Consider the following 16,346-nt stretch of genomic DNA (forward strand, 5'->3'; position numbering starts at 1 on the left):
GTGAGATACTCTCGGCAGCTTGCTGGGCTCTCCGAGAGGCACATATATTTATTTCCCTCTATGATGATATGTCCAGGAATACGTTCATTCATCCATCACTCAAGCTCGGGCTGCATGCCCAAGCGTGTGGAAAGCGGCCTGGAGCGTGACAGTGACTGGGCAGTGGAGGTCGGCTGCTGGGGCTGGGTCCCTTGAGGCGGGGAGGGCTCTCACCCCTGGAGGGTGGCTGATGAGGAGGTTATCTGGCGCCGGCAGGAGGTGGCTAATGGGTGTGACCCAGGCAGAGGATCTCTGCTCTGGGTCCCGTTGAGCCCAGAGTCCAAGATCACAAAGTTCACTCACGGTGCCCCAAGGGGGGAGGGTGAGAGCCCAAGGGACCCAGCCCCGGGAGCAGGCCTCCACTACCCAACCACCTCCGTGCTCCTGGCCGCTTTCCACATGCTTGGGCCGAGCCTCACGCATGAGCAAAGTCCCACAGAACCCAGGTAATGCAGAACTTTGTAATATTCGCAATAGTCAAATCTGAAAACAAACTGAGTATCCAAGAACAGATGATGACTGGATAAGGAAACTGTAGTATACATATCACACACACACACACACACACACACACACACACACACACACACACACACACACACACACGGGAATATGGAATATACTTACTTGGCTATAAGGAAAAAACGAAATCAAGCAATTTGCTGCGAAGTGGATGGGGTCTGAGAATAGCACGTGGTGTGAAGTTTCCAGAAGGAAAAGGGCAGCTACGGAATGGGTACTCTCAGGTGAGGAACATAAAGAAACATTAACATCAATAAGGAAGTAACAAATGGCCAAAGGCAAAAGACCCTGAAAACTGACCTACAGTGCTGACCCTGGGGATGGGGTGCAGCGGGGAAGGGGTGAGACGAGGGCGGAAGGGAGGGAACCTTGGGATGATGGTGAAGAGACCCAGACAGGACAGGGGAGGGTGTGCGGAGGGTGTGGTATTGGAACACTACGCATGAAACTTGATCATTAACAATAGAAATTAGTATCTAAAATATAACGGCAAAAAGGGGAAAAAAAGCACTATCAGAAGAAGACAAGCCACAGAATGGCAGGAGACATCTGCAAAAGACAGTGGCTGATAATCACTGTCCGAAGTACAGTTTAACTCAGGAATAAGAACGCAAACAAATCAATTTTAAAAATGGACCAAAAGCTTTTAGGCTGTATCACACAGAAAAGAATTTAAAAAACAAACCGAAAAAGACAAAAAAAAAAAAACAACCCAAAACCGGCCAACAAGATATGAAAAGATACTTCACATTATAAATCATCGGGGTCAAGGAAGATGATCTCCACGGTCCCCCTGAGCTCCGCTGGGAGTCATTCCTGCCTGCAGAGCCAGGAGTCAACCCTAAGCACTGCCAGGAGTGACCCAAGAACAAACAAAAAAAATTTTTAAAAATATACCAGGAAAGGACTGGAACAATAGCACAGTGGGTAGGGCGTTTGCCTTGCATGTGGCTGACCCCGAGTTCAATCCCTCCATCCCTCTTGGAGAGCCCGGCAAGCTACCAAGAGTATCCCACCCGCAAGGCATAGGCTAGCCAGCTCCCCGTGGGACGGAAGAATCAAACCCGCGTTGGCGTGTGCAAGGCAAACACCCTACCCGCTGTGCTACTGCTTCAGTCCCTGCATGTAACAGTTCCAATAAATACTTACTGAATAAATAAAATATATCTTAGGGCACTTTCACTGTTAAGGCCCATTCCAACAAACAGACCATAACATGAACCTATACGAAAAAAATACCTTGGAAAAGATCTACTAAATGAAGTATTTTTTGAAAACTTTCACCAGAAGATCACTATTTTAAACTTTGATGAAAATCACTTACCAGTTACCTTTAACTGTAACCTTCCGGTGTGGCTGTTACTAGTGTCAGACCGTGGGGAAGCAGTGGCCATGTCCCGACACTCAGCCTAAACCTATAGAAACAAACAAAATCCCTTCATTCAAGTATTAGCCAGGAGATGATCACATTCAATATTAAGCTGTATAAAATAATAAACCATGCAAAGCAGTAATTTCGACCCATCATAAATTGTACTTCATGCAAACTTAAAACAGCACGATAAACAGTCCGGGAGAATATGGCCAACAATTCACTATTAGGGCCAGAGAGACAGAGAGTTGGGGTCCTGCCTTGCACGTGGCCAAGTCTGGTTCCATCCCTTGAAACGAAATATGTATGGTACCCCCCAAGCCCCACCAGGAGGGCCCTAGAGCACAAAATCAGGGATAAGCCCTGAGTACCACTGAGTGTGATCCGCCTAGCTCCCCAAATCATCTAGTCAACTAGCAGTAAAGTCAGTCACAACAGGGCTGGAGGACAGCACAGCGGGTAGGTGTGTATGCTGCACGAGACCACCCAGGGGCAGGCCCAGGCACCCAACAGGGTCCCGCCAGCAGCACCACAAGTGATTCCCGTGTACAGAGTCAGAAGTAGCCCTTGAACACCACCAGGTGTGCACACCCCAATTATAATATTCACAGTCCAGTTGGGTTTTTAAAAATTTAGCACTGTAGCTCTGTCAGTGATTTGCTCAAGTGGGCACCAGTAACATCTCCACTGTGAGACTTGTTGTTACTGTTTTTGGCATATCAAATACGCTATGGGTAGCTTGCCAGGCTCTGCCGTGTAGGTGAGATACTCTCAGTAGCTTGCCGGGCTCAACAAGGGGATGGAGGAATTGAACCCGGGTTGGCCACGTGCCAGGCAAACTCCCTACCCGCTGTGCTATCACTCCAGCCCCTAGTTAAGACTTTAAAAATTATATTTTACATGTAACTCTATAAATGAATTTGTAAAAAAAAAAATGTATAATGCAAAATACACTGATTTTCCCTGAAATGCCTGACTAGGTATCCCTTCCCACTCTTACACTGCAGTGTGGACTTCTGTTTTGTGGGGCGGGAGGGGGTCCCTGAGGTGGTGCTCAGGCCTGAGGACGCAGTATACCTCTTGGTCTCTGTGGTGTGGGGTCACCCAGGACGCCCGGCAGTGCTTGGGGGCCCCCGAGGCTGCACCCAGGTCATGTGAGGTATCAAACCAGCATTAAGTACATGCAAATGCACCTTAATAGCCATACAATAATAAATCCAAGAATTTATCCAGTACAGATGATCTAATAGATTTGGTCATTTATATTTATATTTCAACTGACCCAATAAAGCCTTTTTATTAATTACCCAAATCCAGTACCTAGCCTGACACTATCTGTCATGTCAGCAAATATGGTATGTTTTTATTTAGAGGTGGTCTTCTATCTAACCTTAAACTAACAAATCAAAGCAGACTGGAGAAGATTGAAAAATAATAATAAAATTTAATGCTTATCTTATTCTTTCCCTGTTGGTAAAATTTTTCTACGTTCCACTTAAGAGTCTTCTTCCAAATTCAGGGACACATCATACTTCTATAAAGACTCAAACACACACCCTCTTACTCAGGACTGTGTACATTCTGTTCATATACATATTAATGTCTGTATGTTAGAAGGAAAAGATAAGGAGTTGCTTGATCCATGATGACAGAAGCTCTCCTTCAGGACAATGCTCTCATTCTGCAGGGAAGGTTCTAGATTCTCTGCTCAGTGCCCCGAAACTCAACAGAGCCTCTGGCTAACGTAATTCTAGTAGACACTGTTGATTACACACAGGCCGTTCTTTTGCATGAGAAAAAAAATCTGAATCCTCGGAAACAGATCCGTACAGGAGGAACTGCTCTGCCACCAACGGCCTCCCGGCCCGGGGGTGGAAGCAAGAGCTCTGAAGGTACACTAGAATCTTATGGACGCTGACAACTACGGCAATGGAGACATGACAGAGGCAGTGACCCCAGGATGAACAGTGACACAGACACATGTGCTGCTGGGCACTGCAGGATGTAAGCCCAGCGTAAAAATGAGCATAAGTAGGACTTGGTCGTGGAGTGACAAAGACTGATTGACTGCAGGCGTGACGACGGACAGACCCAAACTGATTCTGAAGGGGGGGGATTAGATTTTTTTCTCTCCCCCATTAATTCCCAGTCTTAGCAAGTCTTTTGTGAGCCAAAGTCTAGAGAATGCCTAGTGGAGAGACGAAACGGAGAGAACAGGAGAAGCTGTTGGAGGAAGAGGAGACACCACAGTGCAAGTTAGAGGAAGCAACCCCTGAGCTGCCACAGAAGAAACTCAGGCCGGGCCCCTCCGCCGGGGAAGCAGCAGTCCCTAGGACCCGCAGCCCTCGCCCAGGCAGCGCCAAACTGCTGCGGGGACAGCCCGCACCCCCAGGAGGCTTCCCTGAGCTGAGGAGCAACGGGAGAGGAGGAATTCAGCCTCATCAACAGACGGTGACAGAAATCGAGAAGATGCTAAATGACATCAGATCTACCAAAGCTGCCCAAAGACGATTTATAATAACCCCTTGATGCTCAATAATCTGGGGGGAAAATCTGAACATGAATTAAGTGGTTCAAAGAGTCGGAAAAAAATTTAAAGAACTCATTCAAGCAGAAATGAAGGAGTGAAAAAAACACCAGTAGTTTAGTCTTCGTAGTAGAATAAAAAAAAGCAGAATACTAAGTCAGTAACTTTGAAAAGAAGGTCCACAATATCGTTAACAAAGAAGAAGCAATAGGAAAAAGCTATGAGGAGAACAAAGAAAATTTAAGTTTTATCTGACAACCTGAGGAGGAACCACCTCAGAATCGGCAATTTCCGAAGAAGAAAGAGGGAAAGGGGAAGAGGTGGCTGAAGCAATTCAGGAAACCTAACAAAGAGTGGGGGCGGTCAGACTCCGGAGCCCCTAAGAAGTATCACGGAACATAAGTCTATGGAGAACAGCAACAAAACACACGTTTATCAAAATGGCAAGAAGGAGAGGGGACACAAGGGGGAAAAAAGAGAATGGAATGACATACTCAAGTACTGAAAGAAAAGAACCTGAAACCAAGAATTCTGCCCATAGAGGCAGATTGGTGTGGGGGGATGTGACTTGAAGGGGTGGGAGGGAAACTGGGGGCATTTTCTGAGAAATTACACTGGTGGAGGGATTGGTGTAGGAACACTGTACGACTGACATGCAATCATAACAATTTTTTAATGCTCTATTCATGGTCACTGTCACTGTCATCCTGTTGCTCATTGATCTATTTATGGTGATTCAATAAAAATAAATTAATTTAAAAAATTTGTACTTTTGTGCAATACATAAACGTTCTTCATAACAGCAACAAAACAAATACTTAAATGTTCATTGGTAGAAAAATGGTTAAAGGAATTCAGAGAACTCCACAAATGAAGCCATTATGGAGCAGAAAGAATGAATTATAGCTTTAGCAAAATGAACAAGTTCAGGCGACATAACAGTGAAGAGGAGGGGAAAAAAGACAAACAGGAGCTCTGAGTACGGGCATCTCCCCTCAGCCCCACCTCCAAGATTAACACCCTCTAATCAAGTCATCGAGGAATATTTCCAATTCCTAATGACAGAGAAGACAGGGATTCCTCTAATGGCCACCATGACCTCATCTTCTGCTACGCATTTTCTCTGATAGTTCAATGATTCTATGACAGAAACACGGAGAACTGTGGATTGAGTCTCAAAAGGGAGCACCATCCATAACCATCCGAAAGACATAACCATCAAAGGGAAGATGCTAAGCTGTTTCTCCTCCAAGCAGCCCACTAGAAATCGACTTCAAACACTTTTGCTCTAAAGAAACTAATGTGTGGAAACACTTCGATTATATTTCTGCATTCCAAATAAAGAACCTTATTTTGCACTGGGACAGCAATAGCCACGAAGGGAAAATGTCACCACAATAATTTCCTTATTAAAAACCGTGAGTTGTAGGGCTAGAGAGATAGTAGAGTGGGTAGGGCACTTGCCTTGCACATGGCCAACCCGGGTTTAAATTCTCGCACACCGTATGGTCTCCCAAACCCTACCGGGAGTTAAGTCCTGAACACAGCCAGCTGTGGGCCCAAAACAAAATCTGATTTTACATCCTGAGATTTTCTATCCTTGCACTTTTCAATGTTCTCTTTCCAGCATCTGAAGACTGTGCTAGAGAGAGTACAGGAGGCAGAGCATTTGCCTTGCACACAGCTGACTGGGCTCAATTCCTCGGCACCTTATATAGTCCCTGAGCACCACCAAGAGGGATCCATGAGCACGGAATCAAGAGTGATCCATAAGCACGGCACCAAGAGTGATCCGTGAGCATGGCACCAAGAGGGATCCATGAGCACGGAACCAAGAGGGATCCATGAGCACGGCATCAAGAGGGATCCATGAGCACGGCACCAAGAGTGATCCGTGAGCATGGCACCAAGAGGGATCCATGAGCACGGAACCAAGAGGGATCCATGAGCACGGCATCAAGAGGGATCCATGAGCACGGAACCAAGAGTGAGCCTGAGCACAATGGGCTTTGGCCCCAAAATAGAACAAAACAAAAAATTCAATTCAATGTAAAAAAGTGTACGAAGATTTGTGAGTCAAGATTTTCCTCTAAGATAAAACACGATTTTTGCAAGCTTTTAGAAATCTACAAAACAATTATGAAACAAAATTAATTTCAATAGAAAAACAAGCAAATAATACTATTTAAAAAAAAACAGATAAAGAAAAACTAATTCTGAGCAGAAATTACTGAGGCTGGCACAACAGTTAAGCAGGCAAGGTGCTTGCCTTGCATGCAGCTGACCTGGACTTGATCCCTGGCAGCCCCGAGGTCCCCTAGGCCTGCCAAGAATGACTCCTAAATGCAGAGCCAGGGGTAAGGCCTGAGCACTGCCAGGGATGGCTCAACAACAAAAACGCAAGAAAGGAAAGCAAGCAAGCACGCACACACTTCACGGGCTGTGGAAAGACAGATATAATGTTAAAGAGATGCGTGCGCAGTGTAGATGTTTGAAGGTTTCGAGTGTTTGTTTTTTTTTTAAATAGGAGCCACTCCTGAGGGCCTGGGCCTCTGGCCACACAGTGCCCAAGGGTCCCCCAGGGTCCTGGCCAGCAGCTGCGGGGGTGACAAGTGATGTGGAGCTCAGGATCACACTCGGGGCCTCCACATACTGTGCAAGCTTGGCCAATCTTCTCTGGCCTTTTCTTGAGTTAGGAGGCTGTTCCCTAAATTTTTTTAATTATTGAATTCCATGGGCTGGAGCAACAGCACAGATTAAATTCCATAAATTACAGATAATTTGGCAAGCTCAGATTTCAGAGTTTTTAAAACTCTAAATTCATGGCAGACAAGGAAGTAGACAGCAAAAAATAAATACTGATCTATAATTCATCAAAAGTGAGGTCTGTAGGCTATGAAAGAAAACAGGGCTTTCCTTCTCAGATAGTATGCAATTAATTCCCAAGAAAAAGGCATCTCTCCCTCTGCAGAGCAAATGATGGGCCTACGACTAGGTGAACATATAAATTCATTTGGAAATAGCCTAACTGATGAGTTAGAAATCTAACTGAGAAAAATAGAGACAAGTAGGGACAGAGTTCATTATTTGTGTCTCTTCTTCTAATTGGTGCACATATGGCAGTATTTAAGGTTTACTCCTATGCTGGTACTCAAGAGATCACACGGGGTGCCAGGGATTGAACCCATGCCAGTTACATGCAGGACTCATTATTTGAGAAGAATTTTAAAAGTTTTAAACAGCTGAGACGGGGAAATCAGTCTAAAGACTGCTCACTCCAGTTCTTGTGGTTTTTTTTTTCCCCCTGCTTTTTGGGTCACACCTGCATGCTCAGGGGTGACCCCTGGCTATGCACTCAGGAAACACTCCTGGCAGTGCTTGGGGGACCATATTCTGGGGATTCTGGGGATCAAACCCGGGTTGGCCGTGTGCAAGGCAAATGCCTCCCCTTTATTACATTATTCCAGCCCTTCAATCCACTTTTCAGAAGTCTTTCTATACCTGGGTCTCCATTCCACGCTCTTCTTCATAGTCTTTACTAAACTAATCCTGAAGGCTATATGCCTTGTGAGCACATGCCTCTGCTAATAAGGAAGTGCGACTACAGAACACGACACAGATGCTTTCAGAGAGCTACCATCTACCTTAAAAATGAAGACTCAGAACAAATAAAATTATACATTTCAATATGAAGGTTCCATGCACTTAAAGTCCTCTATTACATGGACTCTCTCCACCGAGCACTACAAGCAATGCTGAACGAACACTAGCCCTGTCTCACAGGAAACTGAACCTCACCAGTGGCAAAGGTCAACCGCCCTTATTTGTCTACTGTAAGTATAACAGATAAACTTACGTAGATCTACACAGGCATCATCAATGCAAATTAAGTTTATTAAACTTAGCCTTCATTAAAAACAAAATTGCTGGTCACTTACTATGTACCAGGAACTGTGCTAGACACTGGGAATATAAAGATGAATGATACACGATTCCCACTTCCAAGGAGTTCATAGTCTAGCGAGGAGACAAACCTAGAAACAAAGAAACGGCTTTCAGAGTGACACCCGTTCGGGAGGGGCAGACAGGGAAAGCAGGGTGTGAAGGGACGCGAACCTCAGACACTACGCAGGGAAGAGCGCAGGGAATGAGGTGTGTCCCCATGCATAATCCTCCAAGAGAATATTGTAGAAACATTAATAATTTTTATAATGTATTGTTGTTTATAGAAATGTTTTCTCTATCATAGAAACTTTAAGAAAACCTATTGACCCAAGAGGAAAACGGGGTGATATAAATTGTATAGAATCCTGGGGCACAGTTTATATGGTATCATATACATATATACGTATAGTTCAAAGCTTAGCCTGAAGAAACTGGAAGTTTGCAACAAACAAAGGCTTGCATTTTAATAATAACACTGGCAGCGGTGGGTGAGACTGAAAAGAGTAACAAGTGCATTGAAGCAGAGTAGTATGAAGAAAAAATTCAGGCTACAAAAACAATTTTGACTCGATGCGTATGGGACAGCTGGCAATACAACAAAGATCATGAACAACGGAAATTTCCTCCTTAACTCTGGGTGGAGATGATATTACTGTAACCAGGGGGAAAAGAAAAAAAAAACTATAAAAAGGATTATAAACGGCTGAAATTTCGCCCTTTACTATCTGGATGAAGATGATCTTTTTTTTTGAAGATGATCTTAACCATAACCAGGAAAAGGAGTAGGAAGAGACAAGCAAAAAGTGTGGGGATTTTCTGGAGTCAATTGTGCAAAATGTTTAAATTTCCAGTTCCGCTGAACAACTGTGTGTCCACTACGTGAATGAGGACAGCCTGGGTTTTCACAAACCGGCGAGCAATCCGGCTACTCATTCACATGAAGTAAGTTACAACCGCTGCCCAGAGGAAATGACCACTTACGTGGAAACTGAATATGCCCAGTTCAACCTTCTAAAAATTCTCATGTTTATATAAACGCTCATTCTTACTGCCAAAAACATTGTGAAAGTTAGGAATGTAATAAACTTCCAAGGTTCTAGACCTATCTAATTCTTTCAGAAGCTGTATCTTAGTTACCTACTTCTTCACAATGTCATTCTTAAATCAGAAGAAAAACTAAAAACAACTTTTTTCCCTTTTTTTCTTTTAATCCTTTTAATCCTTTTTTGCATATGTTAAGGCTTTAAAAAAGAAAAATGCACTAAGCTTCCTTCCTTGAATAATTATTAGACATACTTATTGTTTAGTCCATAAAGACTAAAATTTTTCATTTTATTTTTATATTTTATTAATAAAATAAAAACATTTTTTATTTTTAACTTTTAAAATTGAATCACAGTAAGAATACAATGGCAATGTCATTCATGACTGGATTTCAGTCATGTAACTTTTCAACACTCATCCCTTCACTAGCGTACATTTCCCACCACCAATGTCCCAAGTCTCCCTAGTGCCACTGCCCCCATCTCTATGGGAGGAACTTTCTTTCTCTCCTCTCTCCCTCCCTCCGCCCCTCCCTCCCCCCTCTCGCTCTCCCCACCCCCAACTCTCACAAAGGCAAGGACACAAAAATGGTAGAAGACAAAAATTCCTGCTTCAATTGGGTCTAGTTTTAAAATGCAATGAATGTGGCCAAGACACATGAACAAAGCAGGGTCCCTCCCCCGAAAACATGCACAGTTCAACCACCCCAAAGCAGAAAAGCTGTTTCCCAAAATGTAAACCACAAATACAGGTTTTCAATTGAAACATTAAGGTAGGGATTACACTCAGAAGCTCACATATGCAAGGTATGTGGGTTGAACACCAACCGCATCTCTGGCCCCCAGGTTTAATTCTGAAACAACACACTATTACTTTCATGTTGCAAGATTCTATTTGTATTTTTAAAAGACATTCTGGGGGTCAGGGATGTAGCTCAAAGGCAGAGCACAAGCCTCATGTTTCAGGCACTAGGTAGCTCCAGCACCATAAAGCAAAACACTCCGCCCACTGCCAGCCGGGTAACCCCTCCGCCCAGAGAGACTAGCGGCATCTCAGCAAATGTAGAAACTGGAGCAATGAAAAGGAATGGCCAGCTCCTCCTCATTTCCCCAAGCAATGCTTATTTGAGGATTCACCCGTAGGAAGCCTCTCAATTTATTATTCCATCCACTGGGATATCTGGTAACCTGAATAAACAATATAAAGACTGCCTAATTTTTTTTGGGGGGGGGGTGAGAGGGGGATTTAGGCCACACTCCGCAATATTCAGGGGATACCCCTGGCTCTGCTCTCAGGAATCCCTTCTGCGGGGCTCAGGGGACCACATGGGGTGCTGGGGAAAGACCCTGGGGTGCCTACGTGCCAGGTAAGTGTTCTACCCACTGGGCGGCTGCTCTAGCCCCTCCCTGGATAGCTTTCACCTTTTCAAACTAGATTTTTCCCTATTGGAATCCCAGTGAATAAAGCAGAATCCTGTTTGACTCCACATTTCTCTAAACCCTAACATTCACATCAGGAAACTCCATCAGGAGGACCGTCCGTCCGTCCTTTGTATCACACCCAAGACCAGGCGATGAAGGAACAAGAAGCTTCCTCAGGACTTGCTGTCAGCCCGCAGACTGCCAACCTCTACCCAACACTCCCCAGCCACCACCAACCCCAAGGGGCCGAGCGCTGAGAGCTGCAGACACCTGGCGCTGCTGCTCCTCCCCATCACGCCACCACCCTCGCGCCAGTCTGCCAACATCCCACTGGCCGTGTCCTCAGTCTCCCCCGGCAGCCCCCGCCCTCTCTCGCTTTCCACTCTGCCCCCTTCCTCCCGGCCTAGTCCCCGCGGCTCTCCTTCACCCCGGGAGCACTTAGTGGCAATGTCATTCCTGCTTTCTATTCGCAGAGCACTGCAGTTTCAAACGTGTCATCTCAGAAAAATAGGCTAAGCATAATCATTCCCAATTTTAGTAATACATTAACATTATTTTTAACTCCTACTCTGACTCCCACCGGGCTTTTCTTATGAGGACCTTTTTCTGTGTGTGTGTTTCTCGCACACCATACACACACATACACGCACAAAATCATCATCATCATCATCATCAAATATTCTTAGTGTTACCTAGTGTCTTCAAGTAAATACTGATCTATTTGGAACAGAATTTGGATGATTTCTACAAGTTCCATTCTTCATACAGACATCTTTATAAATATTCTTGATTAATTTCTCAGATTGTAGGAATAACAGAAAACACAGGAATGTCACCCTCCTGGTACATTACGAGTGCCATGTACACTTTCGGTAAAGGGGCACTTTACAAACTCTGTCTTTCGAGCAACTTGAAGAACCCTCACAGTTAACAGGCAGAGGATTAATAAAGATGGGGCGCTTGGATCCTTTTTCCGGAGGGGAGGAGAGGAGGGGCTATATTCTCAAGCACTGACCAGGAGGCTGAGGGTCACTTCCAGTCATATTTAGCCCTGCTGTGCAGACAGGACCCTTTAATGCTTGGAACTCAGTGGTGCAATGCTGCTCAGGCCCAAAGGCACTGGGGCCCACCAGGCCACATACAGCAGTATTCAAGAGGCCACCTGGTGCTTGGGGCAGAATTTGGGGCCTCTCATATTCCAGCCCTTTGAGTATCTCCCCAGCCCTGCATCTTGAGTGACAAAAAATAGTTGAAAATGCCTACCCAAAGCAAAAGTAACCATACACCCTTTCAAATAAGTCAGTTTTATGTGAATTTTCAGTTTGCAAAATATGCAGGTTCGTGTCTGCAGAGAATAAATTTATCTCCCCAAAATGTAATAAATAACGGACAGAGAACCAGAAGCTAAGTCAGGAATAACCGTGGCATACCAAATCCAGATACCAAGTATCAAAACTATTTCTATTCTGAATGGACAGAATGCAGATTGTTTTCCAGACCAGAGCTTAGCAATATTTTTTTTCAGTTGCACTGAGAAAGAATTGTAAATTAAGTTTCAAATATGAAACTCTAAACAGAAGCTGCCAGAACCAGCCACGTTGATACCCTAAAGGTGCAAAGAACATGCCATGAACGAGTGACCCCCAGGTTTATTCACCAACAAATATGGTCCCCCAAAATGCTATCAAGGCAGTCCAAGTTCAAGGACTAAGTGGGTCTTGCTCAGGCAAAGCATGGGTGTAGAAAGAAGCCGTGCCACGGGCAAGAGAGACAGTATGTACGGCAGGTGGGCACTTGCCAACTGACTTCATAACACAGATGCTCAGATGAAAATGCTCAATCCCAAAGAGGAAGATTATTAAAAGAGATTACCTAAAACACTCATTTGGGTTTGTTGAATACTGACACTGCTAAAAAGTATATGAATGAAGAAAAAAGCTCTTGCCTCTGTCTCCAAAACTGAGAAAAGCATTCATCGGAAAGGACGTAAGCTCACCATCTCCACTACAGCACTCAGTACAACAGTCAAGATACAGAAACAACCGACATGTCCAACTACAGACGAAGGGAGCAAGAGGCTGTGGTGTGCACCGGTGCAACACTCTGCAGCTGACAGAGATGAAACCACGAAGTCTGCTGCAACACGGATGAGCAGGAGGGCACCATGGCAAGCCAAGTCAGTCAGAGAGGAAAGGCTAAGTACAGGATGGTCCCACTCATCTGTGGAACAGAGAGTCCAAGTAAGAACACAGACGATACGAACATCGATGACAAGCCACTGACAGTGAGCGAAGGACCAGCTATCCCACGGCAGGGGAAGGAGAGGAGGCTAGGACAGAGCACACCAAAGAGACACAAAGTCAATGCAGACGTTTCCGGGCAAGTTGGCGCGCGCGCGCACGTGTGTGTGTTGGGGGAGAGGAGAGTGGTGGGGGTGGGGACAAATTTGTATATCAATGCATAAATTTCAATACTATTGTAATTTTCTATGCAATAGCAAAATTAAAATTACTCTATGATTTCAAAATAATTCAAAGTAGCAAGGTTATCCCCAAATTATTTATCAAACTTTAAAACTGGGGCATGGGGAAGATGGCTGCTTGAATATATACAATTTTTCCCATAGAAATGTTACAGAATAATTGCAAACTATAATGTCCAAAAGTAGAGAGCATATGGGGGAAACTCTGCCAGAGAGGCAGGGGGAGAGTGGGATGGGGGGTTACTGGGGACACTGGCGGTGGAGAATGTGCACTGGTGGGGGGATGGGTATTCAATCACTGTATACTGAAACTCAAACATTAAAGTTTTGTAACTGTATCTCACCATGACTCAATAATAATAAAAAAAGACATAAAAAACCAAAATGTTCTAGCGTTCAGATATGACAACCAAGACATAAAAGCCCACCAGAACTCAAGGAGCCAAACCACACGTTAGTTATACAAGGAGATCAGTTGTGTAGACAGAGGTTTCAGGGTTTTCACGTTAGTTTTGGTATATGCATTATTCTTGCAAAACCAAAGCAAAATTCACAAATAAATTACTGAGTTTGAGAAAAACAAGAGAACTTTGTATGCTGCCTAGCACACTATTTTATAGCTATTTTATCAAGAACTTCTGAATTCAAAAATTGTGTTCACCCAAAGAGCTCAATTTTTTAAAACAATTATTTCAAAAGCATAGGACAAATTTGAACTGTTGCATCCAACTGTGAGACAATGCCTCCTTCAGAGCCACAGGAGTACTGAAACAGACCTGCCCGTGAGAGACTGAGCAGAACAGAATCGCAAAAACAAATGAACACATCAAAAGTCTTCAATCTTCAAGTGCTCTTTGGAGGAATTACCATGCTTCTCAAATTATCTCTTTAAAACGATCAAAATGAAAAGAACAAAAATGTAGTTATTAAAAACCCCTCCCACATGATTAGAAAACACGTTTATAGGCAAGAATCTCATTAAACAGCTGAGTGAGATAAAAAGAACCTAAATTTCACTGGGCCTAAATAATCTTACTAAAGTAGAAATAAAGCACAGAATTTTCTGATAATTGCGTCTGCTATTCCTCTAAGTTTTCTTGGAACAAACAATATGAAATAAATCTGTCTTGTCTCTGCTAAGGGGGCAGGGGCTTGAGGGAAGTGACTGAGGTCACTGGTGGACGAACTGGTAATGGGACATTACATGCCTCCAACAACTATAGATAACTATGAATGTGCTACGAATAACTGTAAATCACAGTGTTTTAAAAGGCTTTAACAACAACAACAAAAAGATAGGATTTTCTAGCTTAGAACTACTTAGTTCTACTACTCATGCATGAGTGGACCCCACAGAACCAGGTAAAGTAGAACTTTGTGACCTTGGACTCCAGGCTCAACGGGGCCCAGAAACAGAGACCCTCTGCCTGCTTCCCCCAACCTCCGGCACCCCCGGGATCACACCAAGACGACCCACCCTACCAGTGCCAGATAAATACCTCATCGGTCGAGGTATTTATTGATGGGGCTCAAATATGGTGTGAACCATGGGAACACCTGTAAGGGCAATTAGAGGCCGCCCTAAAAGCCTCCGCCCCTCTCGGAGAGCCCGGCAAGCTACCGAGAGTATCCCACCCGCACGGCAGAGCCTGGCAAGCTGCCCGTGGCGTATTCGATATGCCAAAAACAGTAACAATGGGCCTCATTCCCCTGACACTGAAAGAGCCCCTATACAGCAGTGTTAAGGATGAGAAAGGAGAGGCTGATGAAATCTCAGGGATGAACTAGACTACCAAAACAAAGGAGGACTAAAATGACTGTCTGTATTTTCAATGCATGTACACTGGCATCGGAAGCATTCATCGAGGACCTGATGGTGCACGCGTAGAAGATCAAGTACGACATCATTGGTCTGACCAAAACGAGAAGGCATCAATCACATCACGCCACTTTTGACACTGGAGAAGAACTATTCCTTGGAACATGCAACAATGAGGCATCATGGTGTCAGTATCCTTGTCAACACGAACTTGGCCATGAGCATTGATTGATTCATTTGAATGCCTAACAAACCAAATCGGATGATTATGCTTGAATAGATGTGGTTCACTGCCGGCAGTTTCTATCTTTGTCGCCTACGCACCAACATCCAACTATGATGAAGAAGAAACTGGGAAGTTAGTTCTACATGGAGCTGGAGAAGTTCTATAAAGGACACCACACCTTCTACAAGATCATTGTCAGTGATTTTAATGCCATGATAGGACTGAGAAGGTCGCCGAAGAACTCCACATTGGGACCCATGGCCTAGAATGGAATGAACAGGGTGAGAGACTGTCCAAGTTCATCTTGTCAACCAAGACCATCCATGGTAACTCACAGTTCAGTTCCAGAAGGCCGAATCTCAACGGTGGACATGGGAGTCTCCTGGTGGACAGTTTCACAACGAAACTGATGTCTCCATCATAATGACCAAACATTAGCCAAGCGGCACAAATGCTGGCCGACTTTGACCTAGTGTGGAAAGGTCGGACTGAAGCTGAATCTCACGTAGACAATGTTCATGAAAAACGAACTAGTCCCTGAAGTTCCATTTGCTCTCAATGGAACGAACATCTCCGAATGTAGCAGTTATGTGTACCTGGGTCGAGAAATCAACATGAGGAACGAGTCGGTGCCAGAACTTCGCAGGAAGAAGAGAGCAGTGTGGAACGCCTTCATGAGCGTCGAAGAAGTGGTTAAGAGGATGAAGAACCTCAGGCTCCGGGCACATCTTTTCGACTCCACCGTTCTTCCTGCACTAACATACGCCTCAGAGACCTGGGCCCTACGCAAACGGGACGAGAATGCTATTCGGGTATCCCAAAGAGAAATCGGAAGAGCTGTGCTTGGAGTATCACGTTTCACTCAAGTGAGAGAAGGAATCCAAAGTTCCGACCTCCACTGACCATCAAGAATCAGAGACGCTGTCATGTTTGCCAAGGCGTCGGAAAT

General features: G+C 44.5%; 1 protein-coding gene across 3 annotated transcripts in view; it reads right to left on the reverse strand.

Moving 5' to 3' along the window:
- Positions 1-16,346, reverse strand: part of WWP1 (WW domain containing E3 ubiquitin protein ligase 1) — an 86,829-nt gene that overhangs the window by 54,610 nt on the left and 15,873 nt on the right. For 2 of the 3 annotated variants that reach the window (XM_055128415.1, XM_055128413.1), the window contains exons 2-3: positions 8,399-8,494; positions 1,886-1,976 (exon numbers count right to left, since the gene is read on the reverse strand). In XM_055128415.1, the coding sequence (XP_054984390.1) occupies positions 1,886-1,955 (70 nt within the window). In that variant the 5' untranslated portion in view covers positions 1,956-1,976; positions 8,399-8,494. The remainder of the gene's footprint in view (positions 1-1,885; positions 1,977-8,398; positions 8,495-16,346) is intronic. The other variant, XM_055128414.1, reaches the window with a different exon arrangement.

Source organism: Sorex araneus, chromosome 2 (genome assembly GCF_027595985.1).
Source record: "Sorex araneus isolate mSorAra2 chromosome 2, mSorAra2.pri, whole genome shotgun sequence".
In the NCBI taxonomy this organism is placed as follows: Eukaryota; Metazoa; Chordata; class Mammalia; order Eulipotyphla; family Soricidae; genus Sorex; species Sorex araneus.